This window comes from Triticum aestivum, chromosome 5D (assembly GCF_018294505.1).
Source record: "Triticum aestivum cultivar Chinese Spring chromosome 5D, IWGSC CS RefSeq v2.1, whole genome shotgun sequence".
NCBI lineage: Eukaryota > Viridiplantae > Streptophyta > Magnoliopsida > Poales > Poaceae > Triticum > Triticum aestivum.
Genome location: NC_057808.1, coordinates 253,398,513 through 253,424,535, shown reverse-complemented (window position 1 = coordinate 253,424,535; position 26,023 = coordinate 253,398,513). Strand labels below are relative to the sequence as shown.

General features: G+C 49.1%; 2 protein-coding genes across 2 annotated transcripts; one reads left to right on the top strand and one right to left on the bottom strand.

Annotated features, from left to right (window-relative positions):
• The first annotated feature begins 8,616 nt into the window (after positions 1–8,616).
• Positions 8,617–11,109, top strand: LOC123120548 (pentatricopeptide repeat-containing protein At3g09650, chloroplastic). Its single transcript, XM_044540557.1, has one exon. The coding sequence runs from the start codon at positions 8,723–8,725 to the stop codon at positions 10,916–10,918; it is 2,196 nt and encodes a 731-aa protein (XP_044396492.1). The 5' UTR covers positions 8,617–8,722; the 3' UTR covers positions 10,919–11,109.
• Positions 11,110–11,154: 45 nt separating this feature from the next.
• LOC123120547 (uncharacterized) lies at positions 11,155–23,028 on the bottom strand. The gene is made up of 11 exons (XM_044540556.1): positions 22,812–23,028; positions 22,373–22,552; positions 22,046–22,302; positions 21,888–21,955; positions 21,604–21,746; positions 16,200–16,303; positions 15,471–15,641; positions 12,370–13,973; positions 12,168–12,279; positions 11,772–11,852; positions 11,155–11,494 (listed from the first exon to the last, which is right to left on the bottom strand). The coding sequence occupies exons 1-11, from the start codon at positions 22,849–22,851 to the stop codon at positions 11,414–11,416; spliced, it is 2,841 nt and encodes a 946-aa protein (XP_044396491.1). The 5' UTR covers positions 22,852–23,028; the 3' UTR covers positions 11,155–11,413.
• Positions 23,029–26,023: the final 2,995 nt, after the last annotated feature.

The following is a 26,023-nucleotide window of genomic DNA, read 5'->3' as shown; positions in this document are numbered from 1 at the left end:
GCCACTCAGTCGCTGACGTCAAAAAGAGCTTCGGCTGATACCACGACGTTGAGTGCCCATAACTGTTCCCGCGTAGTTGGTTAGTGCGTATAGACCAAATGGCCAGACTCAGATCAAATACCAAGGTCTCGTTAAGCATGTTAAGTATCCGCGAATGCTGACCAGGGCCAGGCCCACCTCTCTCCTAGGTGGTCTCAACCTGCCCTGTCGCTCCGCCACAAAGTAACAGTCGGAGGCCGTCAGGAACCCAGGCCCACCTCTACCAGGATGGAGCCACCTGTCCTTTCAGCCCCCTCATCAGAATCACTTGCGGGTACTCAACGAGCCGACCCGACTTTAGTCACCACATGTGTCATGTATATAAAGTATATAGTATATACCCGTGATCACCTCCCGAAGTGATCACGACCCAGTAGTATAGCATGGCAGACGGACAAGAGTGTAGGGCCACTGATGGAACACTAGCATCCTATACTAAGCAGTAGGATAGCAGGTAAGGGTAACAACTGTAGCAGCAATGAGAGGCTATGCAACAGAATAGGATTAACCGAAAGCAGTAACATGCTACACTACTCTAATGCAAGCAGTATAGAGAAGAATAGGTGATATCTGGTGATCAAGGGGGGGCTTGCCTGGTTGCTCTGGCAAGAAGGAGGGGTCGTCAACTCCGTAGTCGAACTGGGCAGCAGCAGCGTCGGTCTCGTAGTCTACCGGAGAGAAGAGGGGGAAGAAACAGTAAATGCATTGCAAACATAAGCATGACGATGCATGACATGACAATGAGCGGTGTTAGGTGTGCCCTAACGCGGTAGTAGGTGATACCGGCGAAAGGGGGAAACATCCGGGAAAGTATCCCCGTGTTTCACGTTTTCGGACAGATGAGCCGGAGGTGAAATGTTGCAGGTTCGCTATGCTAGGGATGTGTGGCGGATGAACGGGCTGCGTATTCGGATTCGTCTCGTCGTTCTGAGCAACTTTCATGTACAAAGTATTTTCATCCGAGCTACGGTTTATTTTATATGATTTTCTAAAGTTTTAAATCTTTTTAGAATTTATTTAATTAATTAATTCAACATTATCCAGAATAGTGCATGCTGACATCATCATGACATCAGCATGACATCAGCAGTCAACAGGGCGTTGACTGGGTCAAACTGACGTGTGGGTCCCAGCTGTCATTGACTGTTAACTAACCTAACAGATTAATTAACTAATCTAAGTGATTAGGTTAATCTAATCAGGATTAATTAATTAATTTATTAATTAATTAATATTTTTATTTATTATTATTTTTAAAATTCTTTTTTTATTAAAATGTTCCACGGGTGTGGGCCCCGTAGTTAGTGAGACAGTTTGTTAACAGGTTTTATTTATTTAAAATAGTCTAATAAGTTAGTGGGCCCAGTCTGTCAGAGACTCAGTTTAGGGATTGTGTTATTTTAATTAAGTGATTAACAACGGTGGGGGCCCACATCTCTGTGGCAGTGGGGGTGTTAGTGGGTTCAGTAACCACCGGTGCTAATCCGGCGGCTCCGGCGATCGCCGGCTGGCCGACTCCGGCCACGGGAGCTCACAAGGGTGGCGGCTTTGGAAAGCCCGTTCAACGGCGAATCTGGTGGTGGTCGTGGGGCGGTCGGAGGTGGAGCGTAGAGGCGGTGGCATTGAGCGGGGCGCCGGCGGCACCTCTGCTTGCGGGGCGCGACGCACGGGACGGTCGGGAGCACGGCACAGAGGGCGCGCTGGGCGCGGTGAACGCGTGCTCACCGCGGGCGCACGCGTGGGCGGTCTAGCGTGCGGTGACCGTGAGCGATGCGTGAGGCAGAGAAGGGGAGAGGCCCGGGGCCTCACCAGCGCTGATGGGGAGAGGGGGCGCCGAGGCGGCGTTGGCGACGGTGGAGCGGTGGCGTGGTTCGAGGAGGCCGGTCGGGGATGAGGTCGGAGACGACGGCCAACGGTGCCGGCGAGCAGCGCCGGGTGGCGCGGGATTGGGCGTCGGGGTCGACGCGGTTGTCAGGGGCGAGCGCGACGCGGACGAGGTGGCGCGGGTCGGGCGGCGCCGGCGAGGCGACGGGTGGACGACGACCCGAGGCAGGGGCACGGCGTCGAGGCGGCGGGGGCGTCCAGCGAGGCGGGGCGACGGGGAGAGCGGCGCCGTCGTCGGGGCCTCAGGCGGCGGTGGTTGGAGACGGGCGACAAGGACGACGGGGCGCCGGCGATGGGTGCAGGGGCAAGGCGTCGGGCGCGCGGGGTCGATCCCGATCCAATCTTGATCGGGAGGGGGAAAGGTGGCGACGTGGGGGGAAGTGGGGGAGCGAGGCTAGGGTTTCTAGCACCCGGGGGGAAGTAGTAGCAGGCGCGGTTGGGCCTGCCTGGCGGCCCTGTAGCCTGCTGGGCAGAGGCCCAACTGGGGGGGTCCTGTGGTTGCCTTTTCCTTTTCTTTTTTTATTTAATTTTACTTTTCTGTTTGCAAAATGTTTAGCACCTAAATGATTTTTATAAAATATGGGAGCTAGCTCATAAGTTGCAGTGCATTAGATCCGTGCACCAAAAATTATTTTGGGTGAAATACTAATTCATATTAAATTTAGATTAATTAAAAGGTTATCAAATGTTGTTGTTTGCCACTGTTTGAGGTTGTTAGGGTCACTCAACTGATCCATTTAATGTTAGTTACAATTTTATAATTGCCTCTGAATTATTTGTTACTTAACGAACATTTTAGTTTTAATACTTGAAAACTTTTATTGTTTGCTTGATTTTTAATTTGAATTTGAATTTAAATTGGTTTCGAACTAACACGAGATTAGCAACAGTAATCGAAGTGACGTCGCATCATTAGCAGAGGGTTGTTGTAGCTTAATTATCCGGGCGTCACAATTCTCCTCCACTACAAGAAATCTCGTCCCGAGATTTAAGAGGTGGAGTAAGGGGAAAGTTATGGTTACGAAATTCTAGCGAGTCTTCTTGTTCTTGGCAGCTCTTCCCGAAGAGGACGATCCATTACGTTGATGTCTTCACTCCGCTGCTTCAAGTCATCATGATGAACTCGGCATCCTTTCTCCAGGAACTCCATCGTACTTACGAAAGAATAAAGGGGTGGGTATTCCGGGAGAACGGACCTTGACAAGGTTGACTATCTGGTCAATAACATCGGGGAAGGTGGCGGAAAGTAACTCTCGAATTGAAACTTAAGAAGATATCGAGAGCCAGTAAGAAGGTACCATGAGAAGTTTAAGCGGGTAGACAATCGTTCGATGCCTGAACAAAGTGTGAAAGGGGTCCAGAGCAACGAGAAATAGTATTGCGCCTGATACCAGAATAGATGACTAGGAAGGTGGCCCATGAATTAAATACGAAGCCAAGCGTGGGGAATAACCATTAGAAACAGGGTTGTATAGGAGAGTCAGGTTTCGATCCTGTGGAACTGTGGGTTATGGGCCCACCATGTGGGTTAAAAGTAGGAAGGGCGGAGACGTCTTGCGTGATCATGCAAGCAAGGCATGTCAGAGGGTAGCCTGTCGATTATGTCGGCAACAACGTCGATACCAAGGGCAAGAGACGAAGAGAACCATTTTCCTGCTCGTTGAACAAGGCGGACCAATAGGCAAAGTTCTCGTCCATCGGTGGCTACCGGAATGTCATCAACAGTAGAAATAGGGTCTCACTGACAGAGTTGTACACCAAGGTGTTTACATCCTTCCCAAGGACAAGCAGAGCATGCTATCCGTGGCAGGGTATAATGTAGAAAACCCTTTAGGTAGGGGAGAGAATTTTCATGACATTACCCATACAGCGGTGCTTGGATAATTGAGCAGGAAACATTTAGCATCGGACTTCAAATGTTCCTGTTGAAAATCGGAGTACCATAGACATGCATCGAGATAGCCTTGACATGGTTATCAGGTGAAGATCAGACTTTAGAAACACAAAGGATCCATCGGGAACCGCTTGTAGAATAAGTCTTACAATTTCCTCATGGAAGAAAGGATAGCCTTGCTAAAAAGGAAATGGTAACAATAGGTCCTCCGGCCAGGTGTGCTAGGCACGATATCACCTTACCGGGTCATATAAAGACCATTGTTATTACTCTTGGAAATATGTTCCCACCATCATATCTGATTGAGGTTTAGATCTAATTGGTGTCGGGATACCTCAAACTCGGGATGCCTGAGAAGAAAAGGCGCAACACCAATTGACGAGATGACATTGTAAGATTCTCGGGAAATGAACTATGGAAGCAAGTTCTGAGACAAGGGTTCGTCATTAAATCAAGGAGAGGTGAGGAGGTGACTGATTGACTCAGCGACAATCCATTGAGATTTCCAAAAGATGGATTTCCACAACTATGTGAACAAGGAGATAACATTAGCTAGATCGAATGACTTAATGATGTATGCTCGAGGAAAACATACACAGTTAAACATTGGTTGAAATGTGCACCCGAAATATGGGCTAGGTAGCACGATCAATGTTCGAATGATGATTCAATAATCCATAGACGTAGAATGAAACTATAAACCAATAACTTCAAAGCAATAGGGTTGCTAGGAGTTTAGAATTAACACATCATAGACCATTTGTCGGTATTTCAGTTAGAAACAACACGGGGACCAAGAAAGAATGGTGATGGTGAGAAGTATCACTGTACCAAGAATTCTTAAGAGGTGGAGTAATCCTCACGACATTCTTGACATAAAAGATGGTAATACTCCAAGGTAGAACATATGATAAGCTAGATAGCAAGGAAATCAAGATACAACACAAAATATGAACAAGCTTGTGTTGGGGGGAGGCAAGAATGTTGTCGATGATAACACAATTCATCGAGGGGCAAGGATGGTATTTCTCATCCTGAATTTCGACACACAACTTGGAAGAAGTCAAACTGTTGACAATGATCACGACAAATTTGTCGAGTGGTTTTCAAGATGATGTAATTGATCGACGATGACATCAAGTCAAAGGAATGATGAAAGCGAAAGGTTATTGGAACCACGGGTAGGACACAAACTCGAAATCAAGTTTGCTGTTCAAGGAGAAGTGATATGACGAGGAAGATCGACGCAAGATTAGCTCACTGTCAAAATTTGTGCGCTGGGAAGGACCAGGTAGCATAGTTAAAATCGGCACGATAATGACATAGCCGAGCAGGCTAGGGATGACGTGATCGAGTACGAACTCTTACTAAGAGTTGTTTAATCGTGATGCAGACTCGATTCAGTTATCGATGTCCTTGAGTGTTTAATAACTCAGAGCCCGTGAAAAATTGGAATCAATGAGAATGTAATACTTGATGGAGAACTCATAAGAAGTTATGCAGTTCCGTGATAATCTCGAGATACCAGGGGGGTAATACTCGACGACAAACCAAAGTAGAGGTTGGACTGGGGTATTGCTCTGCAGAAGACAAGTGCTTAAACTTGTACGAGAAATGGTATTTAAAGGAGAACATGGTCGGAACCACGATTGCAAAAGGCCAGATCCCAGATATAAGATGAACTTATACCAAAGGAATAATTAATTTAAGAGAAGCTTTAATGATAAGAGCTACATCATGTCCATGGGCATGAACATAAAGTTCAAGGTCGACTCCCACTTCTCCAATGCATAACCTTTCATTCACTCCTCGCCTTCAACGAAGTGGTGTTGAAATTTTATCTGACATAACAACAGTAGAGTATGACCCGTAGTAGTTTCCGGGTTCACACAGATTAGAAAAAGGCATAGGTTCAACCCATCGGGGCTTCTTAGAACATATACCATGAACTTTAGGAGTAAATAACACAAGCCCAAAAGTAGAGCATGGTTGACAAAAGTAGAGGATACAATTTACCAAGGGCATTATGTATCCGAGAAAAGACTCACAAAGTTATTGAATATGGAGGACGTCGTCGGATAAAATCCAATAAAGGATCCGGTGGTCCTCAAGGGATTTGATGTGAGCATCGGTACTCAATCAGAGGAAGATACAATGCAAGGAGATCAAATTATAGAAACAACCGACTAATTCAATCAAATGCAAAGGAATTATGTTTTCCAAATCAAGAGATCAGAAGCAAACGGTCTGATCAAAGATGGATAAGTTGAATAGGCTTAGGTATACAATCGATGGCAATTTGATTCTGCGAGAACCATCTCATGTTTAAAATTACGTCTGAGCCGGAAAGATAATTTAAAAGGATCAACTGACGATTGCGTGCATTCGCACTCATGTTGAATCAATAGGATCAAAATGACGGTGTCTAAGGGTACTAACGAATATTGCCAGACATATGGAAAGCATCCATAATGCAAGCAACATGTATTGCAGAGCAATAAGCTACTGAGGAACTTTGGAGGATCGAATAGTATTTCGAAGACAATTGTGAAACACATGAACAACTGGGGATGAGAGGATACTCGATAAGGGCGAGAAATTATCCGTAGGGGTATTCAGGTGGCAAGGAACTGCAAGGCAGTAGGCACAAAATATTCTCGGAACAATAGAGGGGATTTCAGGGTATCTTGTTATAACAAGATCAACAAGGAATAAAAGTAAGAACGGCAAGTGTATGTATTTATCCATAGGGATATTTCGGTGGTAAGGAATTGCAAAAGCAACGGGCACAAAGTCTCAAAAGAGTATCGGAGAGTAACTTCGAAATCTTCTGGTGCAGCCGGCGATCATCTGGACCGAAGGGGCTCTCCGGGAGAAAGTGTTTTCGAGAACCTAAAGTTAGATTTTGCAAAATTCATTTAACCCGAATAGAAGAGAGATCAGAGTCCTAGAGTATAGACAAGGAGTAAAAGATCCTAATACCACCCAATGGCGACGTGGGCCCGTAAGACACACAGCCATGTTAGTAAAAGTTTTGCAATGTCTAGACTCGACTTCGGCCAAGGAGTTAGAAAGGGGGATTCCTACAGGCAGTCGGCTCTGATACCAACTTGTGATGCTCCCGATTCAATCATACACTAATCATGTACGCAAACGTGTACGATCAAGATCAGGGACTCACAGGAAGATATCACAGTCGTCCGACGACGAGGAGGAGATATTGGCTGCCGTGTTGGTCCATCACCACCTCAACAGCCAGCGGCCGTTGTTTCGTGGCTCCATTCCGGGCCACCTTCCGGCGTTGAATCGCAACCGAGAGAGCGGGCATTTCCTTCTTTGGAAGGACTACTTTGATACAACAACCCCGTTGTTCAAACATCAAAAATTCCGCCGCCGTTTCCGTATGAGTAGGCATCTTTTCAACCGTATTAGAGAGAGGGTGGTCGGCTATGATGACTATTTCAAGTGCAAAGAGGATGTCGTCGGCAAGATCGGTTTCTCCTCTTATCAGAAGTGCACTGCCACCATCCGAATGCTTGCATACGGAGTGCCCGGTGATCTCATTGACGGGTACGTCCGTATGAGTGAGTCTACATGCCTAGAGTCCCTGTATAAGTTCTGCAAGGTTGTTATTGCTGTGTTTGGCCCTGAGTACTTGAGAGAGCCGACAGCTAAAGATACAGCCCGTTTGTCGGCGATGAATACCAGAAGGGGCATCCCAGGGATGCTTGGCAACATAGACTGCATGCACTAGGAGTGGAAGAACTGTCCTTCTGCTTGGCAAGGGCAGTATAAGGGACATGTCAGGGCTTGCACTGTCATATTAGAGGCTGTGGCGTCTCAAGATCTCTGGATCTGGCACTCTTTCTTTGGCATGGCTGGATCACACAATGATATCAACGTGCTTCAGCGCTCGCCGGTGTTTGCTAGGCTTGCCGAAGGCAACAGCCCACCGGTGAACTTTACTGTCAACAGACACAACTACGACAAAGGATACTACCTGGGTGACGGTATCTATTCTCAGTGGACCACTATTGTCAAGACAATACCCAACCCTATCGGAGAGAAGAGGAAAAGATTTGCCCAGGAGCAAGAGAGTGCCAGGAAGGATGTCGAGCGTGCCTTTGGTGTTTTGCAATCTCGACGGGGCATCGTTCGGTATCCTGCTAATACCTGGAGCACGCAGAAACTGTGGGAGGTGATGACTGCTTGTGTGATCATGCACAATATGATCGTAGAAGACGAGCGCCCGGAACGTCTGTACGATCAAGGGTTTCAGTTTCAGGGTGAGAATGTTGTGCCTGAGCATGGAGTAGCGGCAACGTTTGAACAGTTCACCCAATTTCATGAAGATACGCGTGATTGGGAAACTCACGTGTAGCTGCAAAATGATTTGGGTGAGCATATATGGGCTCATGTTGGCAACCAATAGATGTATATTCTTTTATTCGTTTGCAAAACTATGTGAAACATTTTTATTTGTATCCGGCTTGTAAAACTATAATATTTTTATTCGGTAAAACTATATTATTTGACAATATGTTTGAATGCAAATCAATGTAAATATTGGGCGGCCAGCCGGCCACGCCAGCACATATGGATTGACGTGTTGGACGCGCTGCCGATCCAAATCTAAAAGAGAACGGACGTAGGGCGGGCGGCCGACCCAAACAAACATGCTCTAAATGCTTTTAGTGAGTCCTTGGGCTGTGAATGATAGTAGGCAAGTTAGCTAGCATGGTACAGCTTCGGCCACGATTTGGGAGAGGCTCCACCTGCAGAAACAAAAGAAGAAAGGATTTTGCATTCGAGTCTGAGACACTCACAGTTTAACACGTCAGCGTCATCCCCTCCCTCTCCTCTTCTCCTCCCCACCCCTGTGCAGAGCGGAGCGGAGCATCCATCATGCTGCACGGGCACGGCAAGCCCCGCCTCCAGCCCCAGCCCCGCCCTCCGGCTGCCCCCTTCCCCGCGCCACCGCCATTCTCGCCGGCCACCGCCACCTCCTCCACTTCCTGGCGCAACCACCACACCCTCCACTCGGCCATTTCTCCCGCCCCACCACTCTCTACTACCCACGAAGACGATGACGCCCTCCTTGCTCTCCTCCGCGCCGGAGAAACGGACGCCGCCTACCGCCTCTTCGCCGCCTCCCCCTCCCTCCCCGAGTCCCCCACCGCGGCCTCCCGCCTCCTCGCGCAGCTCTCCTACAGGTCCACGTCCTCCCACACCTTCTCCCGCGCCGCGGGCCTGCTGCACCGCCTCCGCGCCCAGGGCGGCCTCAAACTCCTCGACGCCAACTCCCTCTCCCTCGCCGCCTCCGCCGCGGCCCGCTCCGGCAGCGCCCACCTCGCCTACTCCCTCCTCCTCTCCATGCTCCGCCGTGGCCTCCTCCCCGACCGCCGCGCCTACACCGCCGCCATCTCCCGTCTCCGCCCCGCCCACGCGCTCCGCCTCTTCGACGCCGTTCTCCACCACCTCCGCCGCGCTCCGGACTCCAGCTCGGCGTCCTTCGCGCTCCCCGACACGGCCGCGTTCAACGCCGCGCTCAGCGCCTGCGCCGACGCCGGCGACTGCCGCCGCTTCCGCCAGCTGTTCGACGAGATGCGCAGCTGGCCTGGCGCGGCCCCTGACGCCCTCACCTACAACGTCGCCATCAAGATGTGCGCGCGCGCCGGACGCCGGGACCTCGTCGCGCGCGTGCTCGAGCGGATACTCTCCTCCGGCCTCGCCCCCTGCGCCACCACCTTCCACTCCCTCGTCGCCGCCTACGTCGGCTTCGGCGACATCCCCACGGCGGAGAGGATCGTGCAGGCCATGCGGGAAGGCCGCAGCGACGTCTGCCTCCTGCTCAGGCATGTCGCAGTGGAAGGAAACGACGAGAAGGGCATTGCTATCGTCGTCGACGAGCACAGCGACGTGCTCGAGGACATCGTCGGGCCAAAGCCGGAGGAAGGCACCGAGGCGCCGTTGCTGTCGAAGACGTACCCACCCAACTCGAGGGTGTACACCACGCTGATGAAGGGGTACATGAACGCCGGGCGCGTGGACGACGTGGTGGCCATGGCGCGCGCCATGCGGCGGGAGGGGGAGACGATGCCGGCGAGCCGGCCAGACCACGTCACGTACACGACGGTGGTATCGACCCTCGCGGCGGCCGGCGACATGGAGCGCGCGCACGCCGTGCTCGACGAGATGGCGAGAGCGGGGGTCCCGGCGAGCCGGGTGACGTACAACGTGCTCATCAAGGGGTACTGCCAGCAGCTGCAGATGAGCAGGGCGAGGGAGCTCTTGGAGGAGATGACGACGGACGCCGGCATCGAGGCGGACGTGGTGACGTACAACACCCTCATCGACGGGTGCGTCCTGATGGACGACAGCGCCGGCGCGCTGGCCCTGTTCAACGAGATGCGGACGCGCGGGGTCGCGCCGTCGACGGTGAGCTACACGACGCTGATGAAGGCGTTCGCGGCGTCGGGGCAGCCCAAGGTGGCGCACAAGGTGTTCGAGGAGATGGAGAAGGACCCGAGGGTGACGGTGGACAGGCCGGCGTGGAACATGCTGGTGGAAGGGTACTGCCAGCAGGGGATGCTGGAGACGGCGAAGCAGACGGTGGAGAGGATGAAAGAGAGCGGCGTGCAGCCGGACGTGGCGACGTACGGCAGCCTGGCCAAGGGGATCGCCGTCGCCCGGAAGCCGGGGGAGGCGCTGCTGCTGTGGAACGAGGTGAAGGAGCGGTGCGAGGCCGGCAACGGCAAGCCGGCGCTGAAGCCGGACGAGGAGCTCCTGGACGCGCTGGCGGACGTGTGCGTGCGCGGCGCCTTCTTCAAGAAGGCGCTGGAGATCGTGGCGTGCATGGAGGAGAACGGCATCGCGCCCAACAAGACCAAGTACAAGAAGATCTACATCGAGATGCATTCGAGGATGTTCACCAGCAAGCACGCGTCGCAGGCCAGGCAGGACCGCCGGAGGGAGCGCAAGCGCGCGGCGGAGGCATTCAAGTTCTGGCTCGGCCTGCCCAACTCCTACTATGGCAGCGAGTGGCGGATCGGGCCCCTCGTCGGCGCCGACGAGGACAACGACGACAACCAGCTAGAGTAGAGATCCCTCGCTCCTCCCGGAAAAGTTTTGACAATCACAAACTCGCAAAGAGATGCCAGTACATAATGCTGTTGTTTTATCAGTTTTATCATATATCATCAACCATTATTGCATAATGGCAGTAAGGAAATTTTACCCTGTATGAATGAATCTTCCATCTCATGATGTTGCTCGCTCTATTAGATTTCAGACATAATGTCCAAACAATTTATAGCTACTAACTGATGGTTCGGACGAAACAGAAGATATTATCTCTTTATTTACCACACAAGCATTGCTTGTGGCGTGTGATGTCAACAGTGTTGATTATACAATTTAAGCCAAATAAGATTGTTGGATTGGACAACAAAAGCGCTTCAACGAGGCTGTTGGATTGGACAAAATAAGATCCAGTGGTAGATCACAGGAGTGGCTACACTCCGAGCTGAGCTCTGCGTGACTTTGTACAGCGTGTCTGCTCCCTGATGTTTACCTCAAGAGAAGGTGAAGTGCAGGTTAAGGCGTGTCAGATGTTCGAACGCTTTTGGAGTACTTAGTACAGTCAAATGGGCCGACATCTTGAGCTTTGCGTTTAACCTACAAAGACACATGCAAAATCTCTTGAACAAAGTCACAAGAAATGCAACGAAAAGTGCATCCACTGATCCTAACCAGTGCATTTGCTTCTCTCCTCAGAAAGAAAAGAAAAGAAAAGAATGGAATTTCTTATAAGAACTATACAAAGCACTGCAAGTTCTGTAAAGATTCATTGCATGTACACTCTCTAAAGCTAAGGAGTATGGAAATATTAAAGCGACACTTGTGCATGTTTAGGGAAGATGAGTTCCATATTTGCAATTACATACAAACTTACCGGTGACCACGGACTGGGTTCTGGGGTAGTTTTGTCCGTAGGAGAATTTTGCACAGCTCCACTCTTCTGTTCCAGAACTTCCTGTTAAAATGTAGTATTTCATTTACCCGTCAGCTAAAAACATTGTGCTGAAAATAGTGAGATATTCAATGAAACTTGTAACTGCCAGTTATATGGAATGCAGATGCTTCATCAGATTCATCATAACTACTATACAGAGACAGGACTACAAAACTGAAGAATTATGTTGGTCGCACAGTGGGTGGGGAGAGATCTGGCACATTATAGCTGTATATAGAACATCACATGTACACAAAATTCAGATAATCACCTGAACTAAATTCATACGGAGTATAATGCTAAGTTTGAAATGCTGTGGTGTTCAAGTAAACTGACCTCCCCACAAGCCTCCATGGCAGCAAGCCATTCTTCCGAAAATGGTACCAGTTGTTTTAGATGATCTTTAAGGATGGTATTTGCGCCTGACTTGTGCGCCGCCTTGTTCTTTCTGCAAAAGATAAGAACAAGACACAATCAATGTGCTATGCAATTGAAGCCAGTTAACTTTATGCATTCGATATACTTGGTGCAGGCATACCCTATAGGTGATGCATCCTCTAGAGCTGACAACTCATTTGTGTCAAGATCCATATCGTCTTCAGCATTTGGTTCTTCCAATAAAGCAGACCGTCTTTCCACTGCCAAAGAATCATGTGCTTCTGTCTTACAGTCAAGTGTGACTTCTTCTAAATCGCTAAGATTAATACAGGGCACAGGTACTGCTGGTTCCATAGGGGAACATTCTGTACTTCTATAATCATGGTCACTCTCACACCCTATTATCAGCTCTTCCTTGCCAACCAGTGGACTATCTGAGTCAAGATCCATATCATCTTCAGTATTGGGTTCGTCCAACAAAGCAGGTTGTCTTTCCACTGCCAATGAATCATGTGTTTCTGTCTTGCAGACTTCTTTCGAATCACTAAGATCAGCACAAGGCATATGTGCTGCTACCTGTATAGGGGAAGATTCTGTACTCCTATAATCATGGTCATGGTCACACTCTATTAACAGCAGAAGTTCATTGCCAATTGGTGGACTATCTGAGTCAAACTCCGCTCCACCATCAGTATTTGGTTCTTCTGCTGAATTAAGTTCCGCTTCATTACACAAAGAACCATGCAAATCTGTTGTGCTGTCAGATGAAGCTGGTTCTGTATCAAGTGGATTACCAAATTGTGGCACCTGATCTGCAGATGTTGTAGACTCTACTGATTTCCTTAGAGTGGAACATTCAGTGTTCTGTTGATTGCGGGAATCAAACTCTCGCAAGAAGTCAGGACCTGGAGTGCAACTGTTGTCTTCTGACAAAGAAACTGCGACCATTTTCTCTCCAGCAAGAGAATTTTTCAAGTCAATTGCTAAACAAGCACTACTGTCTGACTTGCTTTGACAATTGAGATCATTAAGGGTGCACACTTGAGAAGAAATGCAAGAAGATGACAATCTAATCACAGCAATAGGGTTCATTGAGGAGCCAGTGGCTTCGTGAGAACAGGAATCCTCACCATGCTCAGTGGTTGAGGAGCAAATAGCTCTAAGAGAGTGGGAATCCTTATTAGGTCCAGTACTGTTGATAATGCCCGTTTCTTCTACGTGTGATGCAACGCTATATGCATTTAGCACGCCATTTCTGGAAGCGCCATTCTTTTCTGAACTTGATGACGGTGTAGTATCTCCACTTCCAGCAGACGAGCAATCAACCTTCCGTGTTGGTTGATTATTTGCATTTCTTGAATATGCTGAGCATGTTATTGCACCTTTTGACAAGGATTCTTTCCCAGAACACACATTAGCATGCTCTAGAACAAGTAATGAAGAGACCAAAGTGTCGAGAGTGCTCTGATTAGTTACAGGATGCACAAGAGGCTTTGAAGCCGCAGGGCAATTGGTTGGCAGCTGCGGTGTTAGACTGTGTCTGCTTTTTAAATCCTCAGGCTGCTTATATCTAGGAGGCTTTACAAGTGATGAAGTATTCCTAGTAAAGCAGAGCTTTGCATTTGCTTGAGCAGTATCACCATTCAGCACAGAAGCCTGATAGAGTCTGCTTTTTAGGTGCTCAGGCTGCTTATATCTAGGAGGCTTTACAAGTGATGATGTATTTCCTTGAGCAGCATCGTCATGTGACACAAGAGCTTTTCCCTGAAAAGAAAAAAACAGTCAACCAGTGAAGTTTTGACAATGTTCGAGAAATAAAGTTTTAACAAAACACAAAAGAGCCATCTCAAAAAAATAAGAATTTCAGTGACAAAGGCAAGGCAACAGATTTCAGAAGTTCAAGAGCCAGAAAACTTGGAAGCTAAATTAATCAAAGAGAAAGAAAATCCGTACTATCTTACAGACATCTAATTGCTATTTATTTATTTTTAGGGCAAAAGAAATCATTATTCAGAAACCATAACAGGGTGAATACAGTCTGTAGCAACAACAGGAGCAATCTGGTCCGGCGCCTGGGAACTCCACATAGCTCCAGTACCGGACAGACACACAGAAGCGATCTCATGAGCTACAAGGTTTTGATCTCTTCTGATCAGGACAAAACTACAATCAGTAAGCGATAAAGGTCCACGCCAAATATCACTATAAATAGCACCCAGCCTTGACATGTCCTGACCTCCATTCTTCAGAGCTGAGACAACCCGGCTGCAATCACTTTAAACGGTGATGGGCATAACAGCGTGATTCACGCCAAGGCGAGCTCCCTCCAGGCACGCCAGAGGTTCAGCTTCCTCGGCAGCATGTTATACCTCAACGGCGTACCCGGCTGCTGCACTCACATTCCCAAGTGGTCACAAAGAATAGCATCCACACTGGCTTCTCCCACTGGCAACAAACAAGCCGTCCACATTGATCCTCACCCAGCCTTCAGTTGGTGGGACCCAACGGGGGGCAAGGAACCATAACAGAATTCAGCTGCCTGCTCTTACCAACAGCATGCACAACTATTACCTTTCACATTCTCACAGTTGGACCAAACGGCACCATTAGAATCAGTACTGAGTATCTCTGCATGGTTAAGTTATGCCTATGGAAATTATAAGTGAGAACTGAACGTTGCCCAGTAGGTGGGCGGTGCGTGAGCGCCACCAACCCACCCACCAGGGATCAACTTCCATTGGACAAAACTTGTTTCACAGATTGCCTGCTTCCGTCATTCTTCTACAAACAATGCCACCAGGTGCTAGTGCCTGATTGGTTGAGTTTTGTTTTATCGAATAATTATAAGTAGCATTTGTAGCATGATCGTCTCTTGTTTCAAGCAACTGTCAACTGTCATATCAGCCCATGTGCTACATATGCAATTATGTACAACTCCATAGAATAACTAAGGACCAAACCATCCAAATGTATACTCTCAAAGGAGATACCTTCCACAAAAATTGGCATATCAGCACTATTATCTTTCATACATTTGCAGGGAACTAATTTGCAAAGCTTGGTGATATGCAGACAAGAACGGTGCATAGAATCACATGTCTATTTATTACTCAACGTAGATGTAGAACAATCGCACTATTTGAAAGAGCAATAAACAACACCAGTGAACTAGACCACGGAGAAAAAAGACGCACATTCTGAAACAGGTGTAGATGTAAAACCATCACATGTGACTAGGTATGAAAGAGTGTAACAGACTACCTGAGAGAAAAAACCAATTGAGGGTGAAGGCATGCGAAGTGCTGATGGCTTAGCAAAAGTTGATGCAGGGACACCAACAAAACTGGAGGGATTATTTTGTGAATGTGTTGAAAAACTTGAACAGTTTCTAGAACTACTCCCTTCTTCATGGGTAGCTGTAACAAGAGGCGCCTGCAAAAGAAATAGGTATGCTTCATTACTGCAAACAAGAATGCGGATAAATTTTCCAAATGTTGATACAAACTTTTTTTATGTAACACTTGAAATTCTAAAAAGTCAGGTCAGTACTAAGTTTTGTCTCCTTAGATAAGATTAATATTTGAAATGCTAGTCTAGATGCTATTTTTCTCTTGCAAGGATGCTGGATGCCGGATGATATATTCAACTGGATTTTTCCTCAAATGAGTAAACTAATCTAATCATATACTTAAAAGATGTTATGCTTAGTTACACAATATCTGAGATGGTCAAAAACTTCATAAATCAAGATGTATAAATCTAAAGCCATGGGTTCTAAAATCAGGAAGTACAATATATATGTACAATGAACTGCTTACAATTCGAAAATTTAGACTGTAAGCATCCACTCTTTTCAAATACTTGCAGTAGCATACATTTTAGACTTTGTTTTATCTAATGGAGTGACGAAAACTCAGGGATAAAACTGACATTGCTTGAAATGCATAGAAACTTGACCACATTAAGAAGGAAATTAGTGCAAGCACTCACCATATCCTTCTCTGTGGTAGATCCAGAGGATTTAGTCAAAGGTGTAGGCTTAATCTTCGACTTAAGCTGGAGTGCCTCCACTCTACTTGAGTGCTCGACCTTAACTGAAAATTAGCAGTATGATGAGTTAGCCAATTCGTAATAACATACAAGAATGCAATAAAGCAAGTTGAATAGAGACTGGGAGGTTAAGTGAAAATAATCCCTGAGTTCACAAAAACTCAGCTTCATTCAAAAACCATATGTTGGATAAACAGCAACTTGTATACACTGAGGGCCAAAGGCCATTACATATACATGTGTGGCAAAGTGCAGAGAGCCCCTTATACAATGGGGATATACCGAAAAGGGACTATACACATCTAACACCCCCCTCAAACTCATGGTGGATCAACAACACTGAGTTTGGAGAGGAAGAAGCCATGCTGCGCTCGAGTCTGTGCCTTCGTGAAGAAGTCCGCCAACTGTAACTCAGAGGGCACATAGTGAAGAGCGAGAGTCTGATCTTGCACAGCAGCACGTACAAAGTGGGCATCCACACCGATGTGCTTGGTGAGCTCATGCTTCACCGGGTCACGCGCAATACTGATAGCACCAGTACTGTCTGACAGTAAGGGAGTCGAGGTAGTAGCAGACACACCAAAATCCTCAAGTAACCACCGTAACCAGATCACCTCAGCCGTCGACATAGCCATGGCACGCAACTCAGCCTCTGTACTCGAGCGAGAAACTGCAGTCTGTTTCTTTGTCTTCCAGGCAATAAGAGAGCCACCAAGAAAGACACAATAAGCAGACAGCGAGCGTCGATCAGAGAGATCACTAGCCCAGGTAGCATCAGAGTAGGCCTGGAGCTCAAGAGAGCTGGAGCGGGGAAAGAAAAGGCGCTGAGAGATCGTGCCACGAAGATATCGTAGAACACGGAGGAGATGACTATAGTGGACAGAGGTGGGGGCTGAAACAAACTGACTCAGGATGTGGACAGGATAGGAGATGTCAGGACGCGTAACAGCAAGATAGACAAGACTGCCAACAAGGTGACGATAGCGAGTGGGATTAGGAAGAGGGTCACCATCAGAGGCACGAAGCTGAACGTTGAGCTCCATAGGAGTCACAACTGTGCGCTCATCACCGAGAGCAGCGTGAGCAAGAAGATCCTGAATATATTTTTCTTGGGAGATGTAGAAGCCATCAGAGGTCGAGGAGATCTCAATCCCAAGAAAATAGCGAAGTGGACCAAGATCAGTCATGAGGAACTGGTCGCGAAGGCGAGCCTTAACAAAGGCAATGTATCAGAGTCGTCACCAGTGATGATCATGTCATCAACATAGAGAAGGAGAAGAGTCCGACCACGAGGAGACGTGTGAACAAACAACGCGGGATCATGATCACTGGGCAAGAAACCAGCGGCAGTCACCACAGAGGCGAAGCGCTCAAACCAGGCGCGAGGGGCCTGTTTGAGACCATAGAGGGAGCGGCGAAGTCTACAGACCATACCATCAGGAGCATAGTACCCCGGTGGTGGCTGCATATAAACCTCCTCACGCAACTCGCCATTGAGAAAAGCGTTCTGAACATCAAGTTGAGAGATAGACCACTGACGAACAGAAGCCACAGCAAGAAGAGTGCGGACAGTGGTCATGTGGGCCACAGGAGCGAATGTCTCATCATAATCGCGCCCCTGCTCCTGCTGAAAACCACGGGCCATAAGACAAGCTTTGTAGCGCTCAAGAGAACCATCGGAGCGAGTCTTAATCTTGTAGACCCACTTGCAGGTGATGGGACGGACACCGGAATGAAGGGGAACCAGATCCCATGTGCTAGAGCGCTCAAGAGCAGCAAGCTCTTCGGCCATCGCAAGCTGCCATTCAGGCTGAGTCATGGCAGTCCGATAGGAAGTGGGCTCAGCAATAACAGAGAGACCGTACCGATCAGGGGAGTAGCGATCAGGCGGGGGGCGAGGCCGAGCACGGAGGTTGTGAACCGGGAGAGGCGTGGGAGGAGGTGCACCAGAGGTGGGAGGATCGTCAGAGGAGACATCCTCAGTACGAGATCGATGAGTATAGTGGAGAGGAAACGGTGAGAGAGGGCGACGGACTGGAGATGATAGTGGAGAGGTGGAGGAGGAGGATGGAGAAGACGGGGTCGGTGGTGAATGAGAAGAAATGAGAGGTGCCGGAGGAAGAGGTGACACATGAGGCACATAGCAGGGTGTATCGGGAAGGAGAAGGAAAGAAAGGTCGTCCACAGAGAAACTCGAGGAAGAAGAACGTGGGTAGTAGGAACGAGACTCGTCAAAAGTCACATCACGCGAGATGCGCAAGCGACGACCCACAGGATCCCAACATCGATAGCCCTTGTGCTCATCACTGTAGCCAAGGAAAACACACTCAACTGACTGAGCAGTCAGTTTGGTGCGTTCTCAGGAGGCAAGAAGAACATAGCACACGCATCCAAACATACGAAGAGCTGAGTAGTCAGGAGAGCGACCAGTGAGACACTCCATAGGAATACCACCCTGCAGAGCAGTCGATGGCTGAATGTTGATGAGATAGGTGGATGCAGAAACAGCCTCAGCCCAAAAATGGGGTGGAAGGGAAGCAGCAATCATCAGCGCACGAGCCGTCTCAAGCAAATGACGATGCTTTCGTTCGGCAACGCCATTCTGAGCATGAGCACCAGGACAGGAAAACTGGGCAAGAGTACCATGTTCCGCGAGAAAAACGCGCAACATCTGAGGGATAAACTCGCCAGCAGAGTCAGCACGAAAAGTACGAATGGGCGTGGCAAACTGGGTGTGAACCATGGCAGCAAAACGTTTGTATATTGAGAGAACCTCGCTACGGGATTTCATGAAGTAGAGCCAAGTGTAGCGAGAGAAATCATCAATAAACAAAACATAGTAGCGATGACCACCTTTCGAATCAAAGGGAGCAGGACCACAGACGTCAGAATGAACTAAGTCAAAAGGACGCTGAGATACAGAATCACTAGTAGGATAAGGTAACTGAGTCTGTTTGCCAAGTCTGCAACCATTACAATGTAAGGAGACATCTCCAGATACAGACCCTAAGAGGCCCTGACGAACTAAAGAAGACAAGCGAGAGCCACAGATGTGACCAAGGCGATGATGCCACTGCTGGAAGGACGCAGACGAAGAGGCAGCAAGAGCATGAGAGCTGGCAGAAGTGGTGGCAGCGGAAGGAACACAAAGCCAGTCAACCTCTCAAAGGCCCTCTGACTCACGGCGCCGGGGGCCAGCACCAACCAAAGCCTTGGTGCGACGATCCTGAATGGAACAAGAGTCGGTATCAAGAATGACACGACAACCAGAATCAGCGAGTTGGGCAGCGGAAAAAAGATTCATGGTAAGGCGAGGAACATGTGAAACACTCGGAACAGAAAAAGATGGAGTGGAAAGAATACCACGACTAGCAACAGGAAGAGATGTGCCGTCGGCAGTAAGAACATTAACAGGCGAATCAAGAGGTCGTAGAGAAGACAACGCGGAAGAATCAGAAGACATATGAAAGGAGGCTCCAGAATCCAGAACCCATGAAGATGTACCTGACTGTGTAGATGCCGGTGGTGGTGAGGAAGGGGATGCAGTCACAGCAGCAGCGGAAGCAGCCGACGAGGAGCCTGAGGAAGCAAGGAGACGCTTGAGGCGAACAATATCCTGGTCAGTGAGTGACGGGGTCGAGGAAGACACAGGAGTCCCACTGGAGGAGGAGGAGCGCCTCTGGTCTCGCTTTTTCTGGCGACAATCAGACTCTGGGTGACCTGACCGGGAGCAATAACCACAGACGGTGTCACGGCGCGACGTGCCCTTCTCAGCATAAGGAGGACGGCTCACCCCCTGGAGGAGTAGGCAGGAGCGGCGGAGCAGTGAGGCGAGCAGACGACACAGAAGCCCGGGCGGCCAATACTGACGGAACCAGAAGCAACCCAGCAGAGCGAAGGCGGGTCTCCTCAGCACGAAGCTCAGCAAGTATCTCGGAGATAGGAACACGACCACGAGCAAGCAGGTGAGCACGTCGAGGCTCAAACTCAGACCGGAGACGAGATAAGAACTCATGGACCCTCTGAAACTCGAGATCTGAACGAGTAGTCTGACAGCAACGACAGGTTCCACAAACAACTGTCCGAAGAGAGTCAAGCTGGCGCCAAATGGCAGAGCACTGTGAATAGAACTCATCAACAGAAGAATCACCTTGCTGGAGTGCATGCTCCTGGCGCACCACAGATAGGTAGAGAGCATCACCAGAGGGCTGATAGCGCTGACAGAGGTAAGACCACATCGCTGCAACGGTGCCAAGTCCCATGAACTCTGAGGCAAACTGAGGGAGGACACTCACAGTGAGAACAGCAACAGCTCGAGCATCATCATTGCACCACTGAGTGTAAGCAGACAGATCATCCCGGTACACAGAGAGAGCATCGGAATAAGCGGATACCTGCTGATCATAAGCATCAACCGCAGCATCATCCAGAGCCTTGGCAGCATCCCGGTCAGCCTGAGAAACATCAGCAGCAAGGACCGGCGGCACTGGTGGGATTGGGGCCACTGGCGCAACCGGGCATGGTGGACAGGAGACCTCGCCAGAGAGAACACCCCACAGAAGGAGTCCACGCATATGGATGCGCATGAAACCCACAAACTCAGAATAGTTAGTGCCATCAAAGATCACCGAGCACCGAGGAACCGCGACATAGCCCGAAGATGACATACTGAGATATCCCTCTTTTTTTTGAAGTCAACGAAGGCAGAAGACCCGATCTGGCTCACGCACTCGCGCATACACCCGAGGCGAGGGCCAGTGGCTAGCTAGCAGGGGCTGCTCTGTCGGCCGAATGAGAGCGGGCGGCGCAGGAGGGGGCAGCCGAGCGAAGCAGCAGCCTCACCAGCAGCGCACGCTCGGGGGCCGAGCGGAGCAGCAGCTCAGCAGCAGGCCAGGCGGAGCAGCAGCTGAGCGAAGCAGCAGCCCACGCGCGGGGCTGGGCGGAGCAGCAGCCCAGCAGCAGCACACGCGCGGGACATGGCAGCGGCCAGGCGGAGTAGACGACGGGGCCAGGCAGCGGAGCGGACCGGGGCGGCCGGAGTCGCAGCGAGGAGGACCGGGGCGGCCGGATCCGCGGCGAGGACAGCTGGGGCGGCCGGATCCGCGGCGAGAAGAGCCGGATCTGGCAGTGGGTGGATCGGGGGAGGAGCTAGCACGGAGTTGCAGCGTGCGGGAGAGAGGGGAACCTAACATCTGATACCATGTTGGACAAACAGCAACTTGTATTCACTGAGGGCCAAAGGCCATTACATATACATGTGTGGCAAAGTGCAGAGAGCCCCTTATATAATGGGGATATATCGAAAAGGGACTATACACATCTAACACCATATACACAGCAATACCTGGAGGTAGCTTTCTGTTTGATTTGGAAATATTTGCCGTGGATGAGGTACTTCTAGGGACCATAGGAACAGAAGGTTGAGATGACTTTTTTGGTGTTCGTGTCATTTGAGCTGTAGCATTCGAGTTGGGCACCTTCTTCTGTGTATAACTAAGTTAAGACTAACAATATGTATAGTTATCAAGGCTTAAACTATGTGCTGCAGTATTGGTGATAAGTTAAACCTACTGCTGGTAACAGAAAACTGAGGCTTGTCCAATTATCTTAAAACTTGACAAAGGATATGCATATCCTGCTGGTGACCGTGGTATTGAATTTTGAATGCTTCGTGCTGATTTCTTATCCTGATTTCCCTGCAATTTGTCAGAAAGAGCAATGTTATTGCATGATTATTAGTGTCCAACACTATCAGAAGTGAACTGCGTGCTTAGTGGTGAACTGACCGGAAGTACTCTCTGTTCATGACACTCAGAAGTTTTTGCAGGAGAAAACAATTTCCTTCCCTTGTTCTCGGCGCTTCGATACTTCACAAGCAATCTTCCATGAGAATTCTCTGCAACTTCCTTCAGTACGGATGAACTGCCAGATCTCCCAAACCTACACAATGGGGATGCGATACCACCAACCCCTGAGCCAGGGCTCCTGTTTGCCTTCATTTGTGAGCCACTGAGCACAGAGAGCTCCATGTTATCTAAAACACCTGCGAAATTTACGAAACCCGTTAGCTCCAGCCCAGTCTGGCATGAAGATCTGCAAAAGAACTACCACACCTTCTTCGGTGAAGAAAGCAGGGTTCCATGCTATGCTCTTCCTGAGGTTGAACCCCCCAGGCTTCTTTTTCCTCTTCGTAGAGACAGTCCCCTCCCTGTGCAGCATCGGGCAATCGGAGACAATGCCGCGGTCTTGATAGACATTCTCTTTGTCACAAGTTTCAGGGAGCGGAGGAGAATCTGTGCCAAATCAGAAATCTAGAATTACTACTAATGAATTCATCGCTGAATGGCGTGAAGCCGTACAGATGAACGCACAATAACAGCAGCTTGGACCAAGTAAAATCTAGAGGGAAATTTGGTTGCGCTAAAAACGGTGGAGAAGCACGCGGACGCATAACCTAGGTCCTAGGTCCCCCACCCACCAAGATTCCCATTGGATAACTGGATCAAATCGCGCGCGCGCGCAGAGGGAGCGAGAGAGAGGTAGGGGGCTCACCGGATCCGGCGGCGGCGGGGATGTGCGTCGGAGAGTCCATGCGTATATCTCCCCGGAAATGCGGCCGTCGCCGGAGTCGTCGTCGGAGGCGGCGGCGTCGGGAACGGGGATGTGAGATGGCGATGGGGAATTGAATTTGTCTGGAAGTTTCCTGTTTCGTTCGAATCGGCAGCCCAGCGGGAACTCTGAAATTTGGAGGGGGCGGTCCGTCTGGCCTTGGCGAAATGCACCATTTAGCAGTTCAAAAAAAAAGACCTAAAAAAAGCAGTTCAAAAAAAAAATACACCATTTAGCAGTTCAAAAAAACTACACTTTAGTACATGAACCTGCAAAACCATAAAGGAGGCCATGAAATTGCAAATGCATCCGAGCGAAATAAAAATCTGATACGTTGGTGCTGACGTGGATAAAGTAGTGCGTTTACATAGGCTTTTGCGATAAGGACTTCACATTGATTTAGTCTTCAATTGATCACCTCCGACACTTCGGTTTTCCTCTCCTCTCTCATCATGGCGGTGACGGCAACAACGCCGGTGACTTGTGGTGATCTTGGCGAGTTGACGACTCCATCAAGCGGTTGATGCTCACCATTGTCAATGGGAATAGTCGGTACCGTTAGAGCAACTCTAGCAGACCCCGCATTCGCCCCCGACCCGCAAAATAACCGCCAAAATGCGGGTAGGGGCTGAAAAACCTGCCCGACCAGACCCCGCATCCTACCCCGGCCCGCAAAAAATTTTGAGGGGCGTGGCAAAATCCCGAACCCAACCCGGGAAAACGCGGGTTTCCCCCTCGCGGCTGCGGTGCCCTGCATCAGAGAAAAGCAGTTGGCGGGAGGAACATTTCAGCCCCGCGCGCCTTTCCCCCTCCTTCCGCCGCCGCCCGCCCTTGCTTCCGCCCGCCCGCCGCCGGTGATTCCGGCCATATCTGCGGGCGGAATCGCGCCGCGGGGCCGCCCCACACCCTCCCGCGCCGAGCCGCTGCACCGACCCCCCGGATCCGGCGAGAAGAGCCGCCCCTCGTCGTCGTCGCCGCCGGGGTTCGACCACCGTCGAGCGCGCCTCCTCGTCGCCGCCCGGGATCACCCGCCACCGATTAGTCCTTTTTTGTGATTTTTGCGAGCTGTGTAGTTGATTGACACGCCGGTATGCGTGTAGATGGAGTTGAGCCCGTGCGAGAAGTTCTTGCTCTCCGATTCGTCCGATTCGGACGACTCGGATGTTGAGCCCATGCTTGTGACCTTTCGGCAGCAGACATTAGTCATGGCGCTTGCTGTGAAGGAGCATGAAGACGAGCACCGGAAGAGGAGGCGAGGATCGACTGTCGGGCGTCTGTGCATTCTTCGGAATCGCCATCTTGGGAACGAGATGTTGATGCAAGACTATTTTGCGGAGAATCCTACATATCCTCCTCACCTCTTCAGGAGAAGGTACCGAATGCGTCGATCCCTGTTTGTGAAACTTGTCCAAGCTTGCGAGGCAAATTGCCGGTATTTTACTCAAAGAAGGAATGCCGCGGGCTTAAAGGGATTTAGTGCATATCAAAAAATCTCCGCAGTTATGCGGGTGATTGCATATGGCGTTCCGGCTGACTATGTCGATGAGTACCTTCGCATTGGTGAAGATAGTACAATTGAGTCTGTGCGTAGATTTGCAAAAGTGATCGTCCGTGTCTTTGGTCCTGAGTATCTTCGGGCACCCAATGAAGATGACACAAAGAAATTGATGGCATCTAATGAGAGGATAGGTTGGCCTGCCATGCTAGGTAGCATTGATTGTTTGCATTGGAATTGGAAAACTTCCCCCAAGGCTTGGCAAGGAATGTATTGTGGCAAGTCTCATGATGCAACAATTGTGCTAGAGGCCGTAGCATCCGAGGATTTATGGATTTGGCATTGCTTTTTTGGTATGCCGGGCACTCTCAATGATATCAATGTGTTGCAACGGTCTCATTTGTTTGCTAGGCTTGCTAGTGGTGATGCTCCTGCTTGGAACTACACTATCAATGGGCATGAATACACAAAGGGGTACTATCTTGCAGATGGTATATACCCTCCTTGGTGCACATTTGTCAAGAGTATCAAAGAACCCAAAACTAAAAAATAATGTGAATTTGCAAGGGTGCAAGAGGCAGCCCGAAAAGACATTGAAAGAGCATTCGGTGTTTTGCAATCTAGGTTTGCCATTGTCCGTGGTCCTGCTCGTTTTTGGGATAAGAAAACCTTGAAGAACATCATGACATGTTGTGTTATCCTGCACAATATGATTCTTGAACATGAGAGAGGAATGAACTTAGAATTCTTTTACGACAATGTGGGTAGCCGTGTCAAACCAGCTAGAGACCCAAACCGCATTAGAGCTTTTCTTCAGACATACAAGGAGATTGAAAATGCAGACACACACTTTCTACTTCAGGAGGATCTCATTGAGCACCATTTTGGCAAAGGGCTAGACATTGACTAATTTTTGTATTCATTTGTATTTGTATTCATGACAACTTTTGTATTGCATTATTTAAGTTTGCTACGGTGATTTGAATAATTATTTGTAATGCGGATGATTATTGTATTATGTTTGATTTGAATAATTCAGTTTGTTTATGATTCTTGGATTATGTTGGATTTGATATTTGCGGGCCCGTGAGATGCGGGATGCAGCGGCACAAAGAGCAGACCCCGCAAAGCCGACCCGTAAAAAGGTATATTCCGCGAATATACTTTTTTATGGATCCGTTTGGGGGGTCTGCATCTGTGCCAGCCCGCAAAAGCGGTTTTGCACGAACTGCAAACGCGTTTTGCGGGCCGGCGGGATGCGGGGTCTGCTAGAGTTGCTCTTAGTAAATCTACTCCTGTTGTGTTTTAGATGCACTCGAGGTGGGGGTTTGGCCAAGGTCACTTCTAGTAAAAGTTTGATCAGCAATTTTGGTCGTCGGTGATTTAGGAATTAGAGTCGGTCATTTTTTTATGAGACGCTTTGTATGTCATTTGTGCAGAGGTTAGGGATTTAGGGCTAGGTTATGTGAAAGTCGCTATATAAAGATTGCAGTTGAAGAAATTTAATAATGTGGTTTGATTCATATGGCTTGCACTAAACCTAGTAATTTAGGTGATGTTTAGGATTGTAGTAATGTTCGGCCTTATTCCCTATATCATGTTTGATTATTTCGCAAAGGATCTAACTAAACTATGTTCGAAATTTTGGTGATTCGTCACA